At 36.9% G+C, this 15,464-nt stretch overlaps 2 protein-coding genes across 4 annotated transcripts in view; one reads left to right on the forward strand and one right to left on the reverse strand.

Annotated features, from left to right (window-relative positions):
* The window catches only part of MRPL13 (mitochondrial ribosomal protein L13), a 41,411-nt gene extending 28,335 nt beyond the window's left edge, over positions 1-13,076 (reverse strand). The window contains exons 1-3 of one of the 3 annotated variants that reach the window (XM_058564868.1): positions 12,800-13,076; positions 9,648-9,771; positions 1,377-1,470 (exon numbers count right to left, since the gene is read on the reverse strand). In XM_058564868.1, the coding sequence (XP_058420851.1) occupies positions 1,377-1,470; positions 9,648-9,771; positions 12,800-12,826 (245 nt within the window). In that variant the 5' untranslated portion in view covers positions 12,827-13,076. The remainder of the gene's footprint in view (positions 1-1,376; positions 1,471-9,647; positions 9,772-12,799) is intronic. The other 2 variants (XM_058564869.1, XM_058564871.1) reach the window with 2 other exon arrangements.
* Positions 13,077-13,175: 99 nt separating this feature from the next.
* The window catches only part of MTBP (MDM2 binding protein), a 74,133-nt gene continuing 71,844 nt past the window's right edge, over positions 13,176-15,464 (forward strand). Inside the window, exons 1-2 of the mRNA XM_058564866.1 lie at positions 13,176-13,318; positions 14,141-14,221. Coding sequence (XP_058420849.1) covers positions 13,201-13,318; positions 14,141-14,221 — 199 coding nt within the window. The 5' untranslated portion in view covers positions 13,176-13,200. The remainder of the gene's footprint in view (positions 13,319-14,140; positions 14,222-15,464) is intronic.

Raw genomic sequence — 15,464 nt, forward strand, 5'->3', positions numbered from 1 at the left:
CAACATTTTTATGAGAGTCAAATCAGAAAACGTTCGTGAAAGTGCTTAAAAAATTTAAAACAAAAACAATATAAACATGTAAGATCTTAATACACTGAATGGATAAATAAAGCCTAAATGATTTCCAAGGAAGAGGAAAAGAAAATGTAAAGTCAGTGGACTCTGTAAGAAAAGTTTCAATATTCTAACCACATCTTGCATGATAGTGTAGAAGGTATGCTTCATTAAATTTGTACATGACCTGAAGATGAGGGGTTAACTCACACATTACATGATACAATCAAGATCTCAAAAGATCTTAAAAGCTTGGAGATAAAACTTAACATGGAGTTAACCTAAGGTACTGTAGTTGGATTAAAATGCAACTAAACATACAGGAAGGAGACATGGTTGAACAGCATATTGTTTGATAAAGACTTAGGAGTTCTAGCTGATAGTGAACTTAGCGTACCACATAGTGATATGGCCTTGAAGAAAAGTTCTGCTGCAATAGAATACTGCGTAACTGAGAGATGGAGGAAAGAGTCACATTATACTAGGAAAACATCAGAACACAGCCAGACGAGTGTATTTAGTTAAGAAAGGTACTGACAAACAATGACTTTATCTAAAGAAGAGTGACCAAGATATAACGGGCATATTTGAAGTGAGGCCATATAAAGAACTCTGAAGGAACTAGAGATGTTTAACCTAGAGAAAAGACAAATCAGTGAGCACTTGCTGATCACTGTCTCAAAATTATCTGAAGGATGTCATGTGGAATTGGTATAATTATTTTACAGTGTCCCAATCAGGAAAACTAAGACCAATATGAAAGCTAGACAAATATAGATTATGACTCAATAGCATAAAGATCTTTCTAAAACTTAGACCATTTCAAAGGTGGTATGAATGTGCTGTCTCATAAGCTATGAGATTGCTATTATTCAGACATAGGCGGAGAGACCTATAACTTGAAAGGTATATCGTGGAGATTTTAGGTATTTTCCAAACTTGGGATTTTGTTCACTACTCCTTAAATGTCTCATGTACTTTCAGATGTTTAGGATGGTTCTAGATACAGAGTAAGATGAATTATAGGAAGCAGAAAGAAATAAGTGAGAAGATCGACTAAAAATGAGAATAATCTTATCAGAGAGGTTATGTGAAAAGCTTCCAAGAAAAACAAATAGTATCATTAATAACTAGTATTTGGTATAGTTTTGTGTTTTTTTTGATTAAGTTATATATGTAGCATGAGTAAAATTAGTATTTTCTTAAATGCCAAATTTTGAAAATACTTTTTTCTTTTAAATAAGATCAATAGTATTAAAGTATCAATAAATTAAAGTAATACATTTCAACTGCCTATCTTCCTTGACAATGCATTATCTTACCCAGTATGTGAGGAATACACTTTTTGTTCCCATTTGTTTCCAGAAAATGCAATGTGCCTTGTGTTCATTATGACAACATGATCCCCGCAGTCACCTAGATTTAAAAAGAAAAAAGAAAGAAAAAAGATTTTATATGATAAATCATGATTTTAAGAAAACGTGGCCTTGGTTATTATAAAGCTTACTGAAGTCCAAACAACACATTAAAAAATATAAAGCAAGTCATAGTGCAACATCAAAATCCTTGAACAGATTTCTGTTACTCTTTTATATAACGTCTAAGTATAGAAAGAGTTGGCTGGCCATTTGGAAAATCTCAACACTGGAAGGTAAAGAGAATTTAATAAAGATGCCAATAACAACAATATATCTTTCAAAGGCAAACTATTGTTATTTTATTATTTCTTCCCATTAATAATTATACTTCATAAAAATGTCTATATTAAGCACCTTTAAATATCTAATACAGATTTTTTCTTAAAAATAGAAGAGAAAATGAAAACAGTATGCATATAGATATAAAAAAGTAAGTTTTACCAATAGGTAAATTGAAAACAAATGTAAAACATCATAACTGATTATTATTATTCTCAAATTTAGAGAACAATAGAGTACTATGATCTTATGCTTAACTACTTACCCAAGGTTTTTTCCAACCACATTTAACTAGATAAATTTAAACTGCCACTACTTTCAACTATGACTACACACATATATAACAGGACAAATGACTTGAAAATCAAAATATATGTACAGGACTAATTTGCCAGTGAAAAGTACCCCTAAGTAGGGCTGTTCATCTAAACAAAACCTAAAAAGTCAACATGTAAGTTTTCACATGAATCACTACACAATCAGAAATATTTATTAAATGCTTGCTGTACTAATAGAAAAACAACACAAGATTCTAGAAGCTTATTTATTTTAGAAAAAACATTACTGAAAAAATAAGTGTAAGTACAATATATGAAAAGCAAGATTATAAGATTCTATGCAGAGCTTTAAATCTGAATGGTAGACTTTTCAGAGAGAAGTTCATAATCTATACAGGACAAGGGGAAAGGAAAGAGAATAAAGCAGGTGGGTTTTCTTCACTAGAGTGAAAGGGAATCCAGAGGTGTGAAGGAAAGACCTGGGAAGCCTGCTGTTAGTGGGTTGAAAAGGATAGTTTGACAGTATTTGGCAAATTAAGTCACTAAAGTTCCTAAAAGTGACACATGGTGGGCTACTAAGGCAGTTGGGCAAATGAACGAGAAGAACAAATAAAGAGGGCGAGAAGATATCTACACAGTCTCAAAGAATGCTGAAGTTACTTTAGTTTTCATCCAGACATTTATAGTTGAAGAAGCTAAGACCCCTTAAGATTAAGTGATTTGCCAAAGCTCACACACCGAGTTATTTAACACCCTGTTCAGGCTCTTTCCATGACATCTATCTGGAGGAAAAATGGAATCTTTAATTATCTACTAAAGCTGAATTTATTTTTTAAATGTTGTTTAAGCTTTAAATATGCAAAAAGTATCTTGAGTCACTCAAAACACATTGTAGAGATCAAAAAGGATCTTTTAAGGGACATTAGAAAGAATACCACAATTCAGGTGAAAATCATGTTCTTTCAGATCTAAGGTATGAAAATCTAATCTGGGAAAAATCACGCCCCCTTAATAAATTTATGTCAAAGCTTTATTAAATACATTCTTAGAAGCACTTCTCTACTGACTATAAATAAAACCAACCAGCAATTAAATATTTGTTTTAACTGCATTACATATTAAAACAACAGCCGATATTATTGTTGAAGGCTGAAATCCAGGATACAGTGCAATCATTTCTGTCTAAATTTCTAAGTTAAATCAATAGATATATTTTGTTTAAAAATTTTAATTAGAGAATTTTACATTTTATAAAATGTACCAAATGTACATAAATTGGAGCTCTATTGCCTGATCTAGAGATATTGGAAGAGAAATCAATGTCTTTAAAATTAAAAAAAATTAAAGTTCGGTAAGCAATTTTTAGAAATAAGAATTGTGAGTTTTTCCCAAAAATTCCCACCTTAGATTTCTGACCTTATCTGACTCTTTTTTATAATACTAGATGTTAAATTAAATGGCCAAATAAGATTCAAACTAATTCAATCAAAGTGAAAACTCAGAAGTTTCATGCCAGGGAATCTCAGGTCTCATCACAGGTTACACTATCAGGGGCACTTCTCAGTCCTGTGGCCTCAGTGTTCCGGCCCATCTTCTGCTCTGAGCCAGAACTCACTCAAGTTTTTTCTTCAAAATTGCCTGGGAGGAAGGCAAATAACATTTATTCAGTATCTTCTACATGCAAGGGACTAAGCTAGGCATTTTATATTTACATTCTAACACTGAAAGTCTCATAGTCATCTTATTAAGTTGGCTTTACCTCCCGCCTCTCACTTTTATTTTTTAATCAGAAAACTGAGTCAGAGATTAAACAATGCAGCTAAGAGTATATGACTAATAAGTAGTAAAGTTAAGCTTCAAATCCAATTCTAGTGACTTCAAAGATAACTCTTATCCTTTTCACTACAACCAAGATGGAAGTAAGTGGTGGGTGGAATGCCACGTGGAGGCAATGATATCACTCAGTAATCGGTCATGCACCCTTTTCTGCTAGGTTCTGAGAAAAACTCAGAAATCTTTCTCAATGTACTGCTCCTAGGTTAAAGTTATTTGCCACCTTTGTGATTCACTATGTATCAACTCCTCAGGTAGGTGTTCAAGGAGACTTACAGTACCGGCTCAAATTTTCTAGCCTTATTTACCAGTTCTTTCCCACACCACTGTATGTACCAGGTAGGCCATACTACTTGCTATACTTGCTATTCCCTGAAGCATTACCCCATTATCTCTTTCTCTCTCTCACACACACACACACAGGCATGCATACATACATCCTCCAATCTTTTTTGTGTTTGTTCCTTTCACTAGAAATGCCCTCCTAATTTATCTCCACTTGTTAAGTTTTATCCATAAAATTTAAGTTCAACATAAATATCAAGTTCCAACATAAATATCAGTCCTTCTTCCATAAAGTCTTTCCTAATACTAAAACCAACTTCCTTTAATTCTGCAAAGATGCCTGGATCTCTCTTATGATCTGATTTAACTCTATCTGTCCTATCGTTTGTGTGATTTTATTCTCTCCAACTAGATTATAAGCTACCTGTTCAAGACTGTTAATTGTAGATCTCTTATATAAGAGAGTTACCAGTCATGGTAAATGTTCAAGAAAAAATCCCTGGTGTTCACTTTGATGTAAATAGGGCTTGTTCCATCATTTCTGGCTCCCACACAATTCCTTTCTTAGGTTTCATGGGAGAAGCTCCTACTTTTTATCTTAGAAATCACACCATTCAAACTTGGTCCGAGCTAGTCAGACCTCACACAAGGGTAGATTCAGATGGAGACATCTCTTGAGTTTGTTGGGAGTCTTGAGCTCCTCCAAAATGTGCTTTATAGTCCTTTTCCATTGATTAATTAACCAACTCATTACTTAGTATGTACATACTAATGCCAGGTACTGTTCTTGATGCTGGGAATATAGCAAAGAGTGTAACTGAAGCCCCTGTCCGTAATGAATCTTACTTTCTAGTGGAAGGAGCTAGACAATAAACAAATACGTAACTAACAATACGCCAGGAGCTGATAACACAGGGGGATAAAGAGTAATGGGATGGAGGTATTATTAATTGGTACCGGTTTTTGTGTTAATTTAAATCTTCATTTCTCTTGATAAATGTCAAAGAGTACAATCGATGCGTTGTATGGTAAGCTCATGTTTAGTTTTTATAAGAAACTGCCATACTCTTTTCCAGACTGGCTGTACCGCTTTACACTCCCACCAGCAACGTACGAGTAATCCAGTTTCTCTGCATCCTCACCAGCATTTGTTGTTGTCATTGTTTTTTATTTTAGCTATTTGAATAGATATGTAATAATATTTCCTTGTGGTTTTAATCTGTTATCTCCCTAATGGCAAAGGATGTTGAACATTTTTTTATGTTCCATCTGGTCATGTATTTTGCCCATTTTCTAATTAGCTCATTTTTTTTTTTACTGTTGAGTTTTGAGAGTTTTTATGAGACTGACATGCTGCCGACTGCACCAAGAATGTGGATTGCTGAGTTTTGAGAGTTTTTAATATATTCTAGATATAAGTCTTTTGTTGGTTATGTGGCTTGCAAATATTCTCTTCCAGTCTGTAGGTTGTCTTTTCATCCCCTTCAGAGTCAAATTCCTCCTTATAAGCTCTTTGCTTTAGCTCAGTGGTTTTTAAACTGCATCTGATAGAATCTCAGGGTCCTAAGAAGGTGACTCAAAGGGGCAAGGATCTAGGGTCTTCTCCCTCCTTCAACCAGCACAGCACTGCTTTTATATATGGGTCTCCATACAAGATTTGGTTTGAGAAATGTTTGAAAAATAGCTATTCCAATTTAGTGGTAAACAGCAAAGTTTGGCTTTGGCCTTTATGTTTGTATCCAGCCTTGAAGGACTAATGTTCAAATGCCTACTTCAATGTTATTTTTGGCATCTTTGAACATGTACATGGGATACAATATTAGGGATGATCACGTAGGTTACCACAAAGCCTACTGAGTGTAAAGATGCTGTGATAGGAAAAATGCTGTAAGGCGCTGTGATAGGAACAAGATGTGTTGTTCAAATTTATTGCTAATATCTAAATGTTCACTTCCAAAAGAGGTAAGTATTATAGATATAACCTGGAGCAAAAATCTCCTTCAGTGCTTTGTACAATAATATTCTAGGAGTAAGCTGAAGAATAAATTGTGCATTTAAGATCGCAAAATTAAAATGATGCAATTGTTAACATCTGAAATAGATTGCATTTAACTGACTAGTAAAAGAGAAAAATATGTTAGCTGGGTAGCTTTAAGATGAGCATCCTAAACTTTTTTTTCTAACAAGTCCTTATAGATTTAAGTAAATAATACAAGGCAGAACACTAGAGATTAGATTAGATATAATCTAATATTAACCTTTAAGAACTGTATGCAACTTTTATTTTATTTCAGTCCACGTAGACCAGGAGTATTTTAAGATAATTTAATAATAACTTTAGATAATGCTAAAGAAAGGTTTCCCTCTGCTTCTTTTAAATACTCCTATAGTCCTCCTCAACGAATTAAATCTGTGGCCAGTGAAAAGAGTGGAGTCCTCATGAGGAATAAATCATAATCCAAAAATCACCACGTGCCCTTTCTTTTCATTTATCAGTGAAAAAGAAACATGTTCAAAAAGCTAGCAAGTCCAAAATTCAGGAGGGCAGCTCTAATTAGAAGCAGGGAGGAATACCTTTGCAGGTCCAATGGATTTTCTAAAGTGTTGTAGCAAACCAACTTTCCATTTATAAGCCTATTTTTTATGGAAAATGTGTTCTGGGTAAAGATGGAAATTACGTGGAACTAAGGAAAGAATTCCTCCCTCCTACAAAATTTGGGGGAAGTGGCATTACAAGTAGTCATCTAATTTCTTCCTAAAGCATAGCACATACCTGTCCACTGAATTAAAGTTCTGCTTCCTTACAAGCAGTCATTATTGCAAAAGTATTCCTTAAGTACTGATGAATAAATGTTCTGCTGAAACACCATAGAGCTTTTGTGGCTGCCTGTCAGGGCATCCTTTTCTAGTAATGAAGAATAGCTTTTCTACGAAATTAGAAATTTACTTTTTAGAGACTGAATTGCATCTTTGTTTCACTGTGTTTAATACATAACTTGTAACAGCAAAACTTCATGTCCACAAGATGTCACTAAAATCAAAACTTAAATTGCAAACAATTTTCAATTTATAAGTATGTTGTAAGTTTTTTCTAACATTTATTGGTTTAATCAGCATTTATTTTTATTTATTTTTTTTAAAGATTTTATTTATTTATTTATTTCCCCCCCCAAGGCCCCAGTAGACAGTTGTATGTCATAGCTGCACATCCTTCTAGTTGCTGTATGTGGGACGCGGCCTCAGCATGGGCGGAGAAGCGGTGCGTCGGTGCATGCCCGGGATCCGAACCCGGGCCGCCAGAGGCGGAACGCACGCACTTAACCGCTAAGCCACGGGGCCGGCCCATAATCAGCATTTATTAAGTATGTATTATGTGCTCATAATCACCGTAAACATGAAAATTGACATACAAGTTCCCAGAAAAATAATATTACAAATGATGGTCATATATCCAGGAATGGCTGTAAAAGTTAACATTTAGGTGTGATAATGGCATTTTGGTTACATAGGCAAATAACTTTATTCTTAGGAGACATACGCTGAAGTATTTAGGTATTTAGTATTTAGATATAACAATATTCGCAACTTATTTTCAAATGATTGAGCAAAAAAAATATGGTAAAATGTTAACAGTTGTGTGATCTAGGTGGAAGGTAAAAAGAAATTCACTGTAGTACTCTTTGAGCTTTTCTGAAAATGTGAAAACTTTCATAATAAAAGTTAGAAAAAAGTAAAGGACAAATAACCCAGTGGAAAAATGGGCAAAGGACATGCAAAGACATTTCATAGAACAATAAATGATAAAAGGCCAATAAAACAAATGAAAAGATACTCAGCTCCATTTGTAATCAAGAAATTGCAAATTAAAACCACAAAGAGAGGGGCCGGTTCAGCGGCGCAGCGGTTAGGTGCATGCGCTCTGCTTCGGTGGCCGAGGGTTCGAAGGTTCGGATCCCAGGCACACACCGATGCACCACTTGTCAAGCCATGCTGTGGCGGTGTCCCATATGAGGTGAAAGAAGATGGGCATGGATGTTAGCTCAGGGCCGATGTTCCTCAGCAAAAAAAAGAGGGGATTGGCATCGGATGTTAGCTCGGGGCTAGTCTTCCTCACAAAAAAAAAAAAAAAAAAACCCCACCATAAAGAGAGAGCATTTCACATCTACCAGGTAGCCAAAATTAAAAAGAATGAAAATATAAATGTTACGGAAGATGAGGAGTAATGAAAACTCTTACACGCTGCTGACAGGAGAGGACTCGTGCATAAAGACTAACTAGCTTCCCACACACCTTTGAACCCAGTAATTCCTGTCCTATGGGCAGACCTTGGAGAAAGTCTTCCACATGCCCACGGGGAAAAAGGTACAAGAATATTGATAGCAATGTTGTTTGTAATGGCAAAAAAACTGGAAACAACCCAAATGCTTAGTGTAGGGGTAGTCATTTCATCATCATCATTACTGTTAATTTTCTTTAAAATATTATCTATATTTATAGATAGACACATCTCTACCTATATATATCTTTGTATATTTCTTTTGTGTGTGTGTGTGTGTGTGTGTGTGTGTGTGTGTGTGAGAGGAAGATCAGCCCCGAGCTAACATCTGCCAATCCTCCTCTTTGCTGAGGAAGACTGGCCCTGGGTTAACACCCGTGCCCATCTTCCTCTACTTTATATGGGACACCACCACAACATGGCTTGCCAAGCAGTGCGTCGGTGTGCGCCCAGGATCCGAACCGGCGAACCCCAGGCTGCCGCAGCGAAGCACGAGCACTTAACTGCTTGCGCCACCGGGCCGGCCCATGTATATTTCATATTTCAAAATAAAAAGTTAAAACTGTGGTCAACTGCAACAAATGTCGACAGGTCAAGCAAGACGAAGAGTAAGATTTGACACCTGGATCTTGCAGGGTAAACAGTGAAGTGCCTGGGTAAGTGAAGTCAATCAAAATTACCTATAATAAGCAGGAGTCTTTTATTATGAAAATGACTTTTTTGTTTTGTTTTGGAAAAGGATACAGAAAAGCAAATCTATTAATTGAAAACAGTGAAAAGCAAAAACTTTCCATGCCTAGCTAGCTCTATATATCTTTCTGGGGGAGAGGGTTTTTAGAAGAGAGGGAAGCTTATTTGCTCATTTTCAAAAACTCTCTATTCAAATGCACTTTGCCACACGAAGAGACATGTATATGAGTGAACCTTTAATTTATAGTCCAAATCAGGATATTTCTGAGACTGGAAGGAGGGATTTCTGATAATTTTGCTGGGGCAATGGTGTAAAATGCGGTTGTCCCAGGCAAACTGGTCTATAGGGTTTTCCTATGAATAATCCAAATTCATTTCAATGAATTAAAAACCCTAGTAGGTTTTTAGCATGAACGGAATAAGGGATCCTCAGGAAAAAAGAGGTCCTTAAAAGCAGCCCAGACAAACTTCTTCACGATTCTATTCTGGCATGAAAACTGTGGTTACTACTGACAGGTCTAAAATAATACTCACTCAGTTGATGGTACACAGGTTTATGCAATCCTTGAAGTTTAATTGATGCCATAGCAGCAAGTTTGCCAGGAGGCTGCATTTTCCCATCTAAGAGATACCAAACTCGAGCAAAAGTAGCCCATTGCTTGAAAAACAAAGAAGAGGAAACAAAGAAAATTCTAATTAAAATGGAAATATTTGAGTTTATTATTATATACCATTACATGCAGTCTATAGTTAATGTCATTAATCTTTGAAAAAAGATCCTATCACTAAATAATTTTTGTTTTGTTTTGATTTCTATTTCTGAAAACGAGGGGTCTTTTCTCAGTATTCTGCGAAGGTTAACACAGGAATTTTTCCTGGCTGCTTTTCTATTAGCAATATGGATCACGCTTTATTAAAAACAGTCCAAAGACATATATCCCTTTACATATGACTTATATTTTTAATATCACATAGAATAATATCTGGAGAGGTAATGAGAAGCTCTTATGAAAGTTGAAGTTGTTTATAAGGTTTTCGAAAATATTCTGAGATTAATAGATACATTACATTAAAAGATGAGTGGCCAATTAGGAACTAAAGACTATTCAGTACTTTAATTTCAAGGGAGAGTTAAATAGCAGAACACAGCTGGGAGAGTATAGATGGATGATGTTGAATACGCTTAAATTTTTAAAAAGTGCCTTAGACAGACATCTTTAGCCTGCCTCATGCATAGACCACCGTCTTTGCATGCCCATCGGTGCCTTCAAACTGTAAGAAAATTATAGCCCAAAAAGCACTTGACCAGATGCTTTCTCTATGCATATACACAACCAGTTAAACAATGCTGGAAAAAAAAAAAAACTAGGCTAGCTGGTTTTATTTTAAATTTAATTATCACAAACCTCAAATTAGCTTACCAATTCTGTTTTATTCCTGTTATTTTTCTAGTTTCTACCTCATTCCCCTTGCACATCTTTTGTCAGATTTATCCCTATTTCAAATATTTTGATGCCATTTTTAATGGTATTGTACTTTTAATTTAAATTTCTAATTGTTCCTAGTATATAAAAATATACTTCATTTTTGTATTGGTCTTTTATCTTGCAACCTTGCTAAATTTATCAATTCTAGCAGCTTTTCCATCTGATTTTTTTACATAGATGATCATGTCCTTTGCAAACAAAGACAGCTTCTAGCCCATATCCTTTCCCCACCACTCGCAGCTTATGAACTAATAAAAAAAATTCAAACTGTGGGACCTCCACAGGACAATCCTGTTTCTTCAGTAAACTGCAAGGAAAAAAGAAAGGAATAAGAATTGGAACCTATTTATTAAGAGAGACTTATGAGAAAATTGGAAATTTGGACACATACTGGATATTTGATGATATTAAGGAATTGCAGTTAATTTTTCTTTTAGCTTTGATAAGTGGTATTGAGATTATGTATTTTTTTAAAAAAATCTTTATCTTGTAGAGAACATATTGAAATATTTACTGATGAAATAATATGAGTCTGAAATTTACCTCAAATTCATAAGGAAAGAATTGAACGGGAGTACAGATGAAATGATATTGGCTATGAGTTTTTTAAAACTGGGTAATATCTACTTTTAATATATGATTGAAATTCTCCATAATAAAGTTAAAAACAAAAAGGAACTCTTGACCTCACTTCCCTGCCAGCTACTGCCTCATTCTTTCTTCTCCTTTGTAGCTAAACTCTTCCAAAGAGTTGACTCCAATTTGAGTTTACTCCAAGGTCTCCCCTTATTCTCTCTTCAACCTACTCTAACCTGGCTTTTGTCTTCCCACGCCCAGCACCATCACTCGACTTCCTGCCAAAGTTACCATGAACTTCATGTTACTAAACCCACTGGTCAATTCGAAGTCTTCGACACAGCTCATCATTCTCCTGTCCTGGGTATTCTTTCTTCACTTGATTTCCAGAACACCACCCTCTGTTGGTTTTTTCCCTACCTTGCTGGGTCTCCCCTTATCTCTTGCCTCTGAAATGTTGAAATGTCCTAGAACTCAGGACTTGGTGCTCCTCTCTTCTCTTTACTCATTTCCTCAAAGAATTCCTCCACACCCATAACTTTAAATGCCATTTGTATGCTTAAGACTTCCTAATTTATATCTTCAGCCTGGACCTCTTTCCCAAAATTCGACACTTGCTTCCAACTGCCCACTGGGGATCTGCACTACAGTGCTTCTTAAACCATATGTAAGAAAAGACTCTAGTTTTTCTCCAATCCACTGCAGACCAATACTTTGATAGAAAAAAAAAACTTTGTTAAAAAAATTAAAATACTGCCCTAATGTCAAATTGCTATAAAAGTTTTTAAATGTTTAACTTTACTTCCTGTATCAGGGACAAGTAAGAGTCCAAGGAAGGAATCACACTTGGAGCAGGACTGGGCTAAGAGGCATCTTACACGAACATATCCAAAACTGAAGTCTTGCTCTTGCACCAGAAACCTGCTTCAATCTCAGCCTTCCTACCTCAGCGGATGGCACACCGTTCCGGTTGTTGAAACAAAAAAACCCTGGAGTAATCCTTCTTTTTTCTTTTGCTGTTGGCCCACATTCAATCCTTCAGGAAATCCTACTGGCTGCACCGTCAACCAAACCTGACCACTTTTCAACACGACACTGTTACTAGCCTAGTTTGCGCCACCATCATGTCCAGCCTGGATTACCGCAATAGCCTCCAAACGGCTTCTTTGCCTCTATCTTCCACCAATGCCCATCTCTGAACAGTCTATTCTCGACTCAGCAGCCAGAGTGCCCCCCTTTAACACCGACGTGAGATCACGTTGCTCTGTGGCTCAAAACCCTTCAGTGGGTCCTCATTTTACTCAGTAAAAATCAGATTCTTACGATGGTCTACAATGCCCTATGTGACCCATCTTGTTACCTCTCTGACCTTCTCTCCTAACACTCTTTCCGGGAAAAAAAAATACCCGAACAGGGCTGACAGAAAGGAGGAGGGGCTGAGTAACAGGAGAACGAGAGCAAGCGGCGGCCAGAATCACTATCCTCGTTTGTGCCTTCTCGAGGTACCTCGCTTGGCCCAAAGACTCGCCTCCTGCCAACTCAGCTTCACTAAACGCGCCGGAGCCACTGACCTCCTTCTGCCAGTGTAACGAATCCCATCAAGCCACATGTGTCCGAGCTCACCTGGGGCGCCCTGGAGAAACTCGACATGTTCCCCCACTAGCAGGACAGTCCTATTTCCAGGCTCCCAGGCCGGTCCCGCAGCATCACTGGCCCGGCGGGAAACGCATAGACCCCAGCACGACAGTTCCTAGGCCAGACAGCACTCGTCTGCCTCTCCGCTTTTCCTGCGTCTCCTCCAATCTTCCCACGGTAGCAGTTTTGTCAAGAAAGGAGGGAATAATGCACTTATTGAGACAATGACTCCCGAAAATAATCCGCTTGCTGGAAAAGCTGCGGAAAACCAACCGAGGACCCACAATTTCCAGCTGACCTAAGTGGAAGGGAACCGGAAGTGCGTCAGCAGCGCGCGGCTGTTTGGATGTAGAAGCCGAGACCTGAGACACAGGCTTGGCTCGGAGGAGATGGATCGGTACCTGCTCCTCGTGATCTGGGGGGAAGGAAGAGGCCCGTCGGCAGCGGGTGGGGAGGCGGAGCGTGGGCTGGGGGCGTCATCCGTTGAGGGTACCGAGAAGCAGCCCGGTAAGCGTTGGGCTGAGAAAGAGCGGGAACGGCTTGCGGGGAGGGGAAGAAATTGGAGTTTGTTGTGATCAAGTTCTGCTGGGGAGGGACCTGCATCGAGTTGTCCCAGGAAGCTGTGACTCTATCTGGGGTCGACCTAATAGGGGCTGAAAAATATAATCTTCGTGGAAAAATAGGGACAAATTTGTGAATGCAAGATTCTAGAGCTCAGAAGTTCTTGGCACATTAAAAATTTAACTGAATAAATTCTCTGTGCCTTATTAATGGAATTTCTTCTCTTTGGAAATATATGCATTCAGTGGGTATTTCTGCCTCCTGTATTTCAAATGCAAGTAATACAGAAAGGAGCCAAATAGAAAAGGATCTTACTGTCCTAGAGTTTACATCCTAATGGAAAGAAACATCCGCACATAAATTAAGTAAAAAACAAGTGATAAATTTAAAACAATTTTAACCATTTGAGAGTACATTGCTTTTTGGCGCTCCTGTCTAGACTCTGTATTGCATTTTATTTGTTTGTTTTGCTAGAACAGCCATTTTGAGGAGGAAGTGTATATGGTTGTGTATAGAGTATTGTGACAGTTTCCCTTCCCTTTCCCTTTTGGGGGCCTTTTGGATTTGTGTTAACTGGCAGGCGTGTGTAAACCGGGAGCCTTTCCTGTTTTCTCTGCTTGCCTTAGATTTCTTATATCAAACTTGGACACAGTGTAGTTCTTTTATGTACAACATATTGTTCTTGAGAGTCTCTGATGGTGAAATTGGAATAAGCCTAGATTACATAATTCTTGAACCCACTGAGTTAGTCTGTCTTTTCTTTTTCAGACATAACAGCAGCAAATGTTTATCACCTCCTGAAAAGAAGCATTAGTGACTCAATTAGTCCAGAAGATAGTACTTTCCCTGGTAAGTAGAACATAAACCCTCTTTTCTCTGGCACAGCATTTGTATTGGAAATAAACTTAGTTTGGTCACTTAGGAGTATAAGAAATACTTGTTGACTGTGTACAAGTCACTGGGATAGGGAGATTACTAAGGAAATACAAAACCAAAGAAGATACTGCCCCTCTCTTCCTGATGCTTGAATGTCATAAAGTTATAAAAATTATTTTAGGTTTGCAGCTTGAGTTTCATTCCTATTATGAGATTTTCTTGCCCATCTTTAGTTCCATATAAAATAGGGTAATGTGGCATTATAAGAAGGATTTATAATTTTGTCCTGAGTACGAATACATTATTAATGCTCTTACACCCATTTCCTTACCATTTTTTTATCCTTATCTCTTACTGATTCTTTTAAAAGCACTTCATAATTGTTAATACAGTGATCTTTTCTCCATTCTTATCTGCTTTAACTTTTTCCAAGTATTTGACTTTTTTGACCACCCCTTACTTTGTAAAAATCTTTTTTCCTTGGGTTTCCATTGGCGTATACAAATCCATCTACTTATTTCTTTGGTAGTTATCTTCTCTTTTACTTCCTCTTCTTGGCCTCTCTCTGAGAGTGTCTTTCACAGGCTCAGAAAATGAAGGTGCCAAAACAGACCCCGTCTAAAAGCTGAAGGAAGTTTCTGGAGATGCCAGGGAGAGTGTGCTTGTTTTTATAACTTTGTAGTTCTCATGACTGTACAATCTGTTCCTTTCCCTTTTCTTTCATTGGAGAGCCTCTTGTCTCTGGGGTTTCAACTATCACCTTTGGGAAATGATTTCTAATATGTGTGTGCTGCCCTAGCCTGTTTGCCAAGTCCAAGTAATGCTCTCATTAATTTTTTTAAGTTGGTATGATTTAATTCAGTACTACTATTACTGTAAGAAAGATTTTCTTTCATTTGTGCTTTAAATGTATATGTAAAAGAGCTATTGGGAGCATTCTAGGGGTTCTCATGATAACTTTCACTTTCCATTTGGGTGGCTAGAAGTTTATTCTGCAAACAGTCGTTTGCACGGTAATAAGGGACCATATAAATGACTGTGCAAGCCATGCAAAGCAATCCTAACATAATAAGCAGTGGGAAAAATGACAAATGTTCCATGACATTTTTTGTCGAAACATTAAAAACTCTCTTACTATTGGTTATAAAGGTAGAGGAAATGAGAAAAATAGTACAACTAATATTTATTTCATATGCTGTAATTTAATACATTAGAA

Source organism: Diceros bicornis, chromosome 21 (assembly GCF_020826845.1).
Source record: "Diceros bicornis minor isolate mBicDic1 chromosome 21, mDicBic1.mat.cur, whole genome shotgun sequence".
Lineage (NCBI taxonomy): Eukaryota > Metazoa > Chordata > Mammalia > Perissodactyla > Rhinocerotidae > Diceros > Diceros bicornis.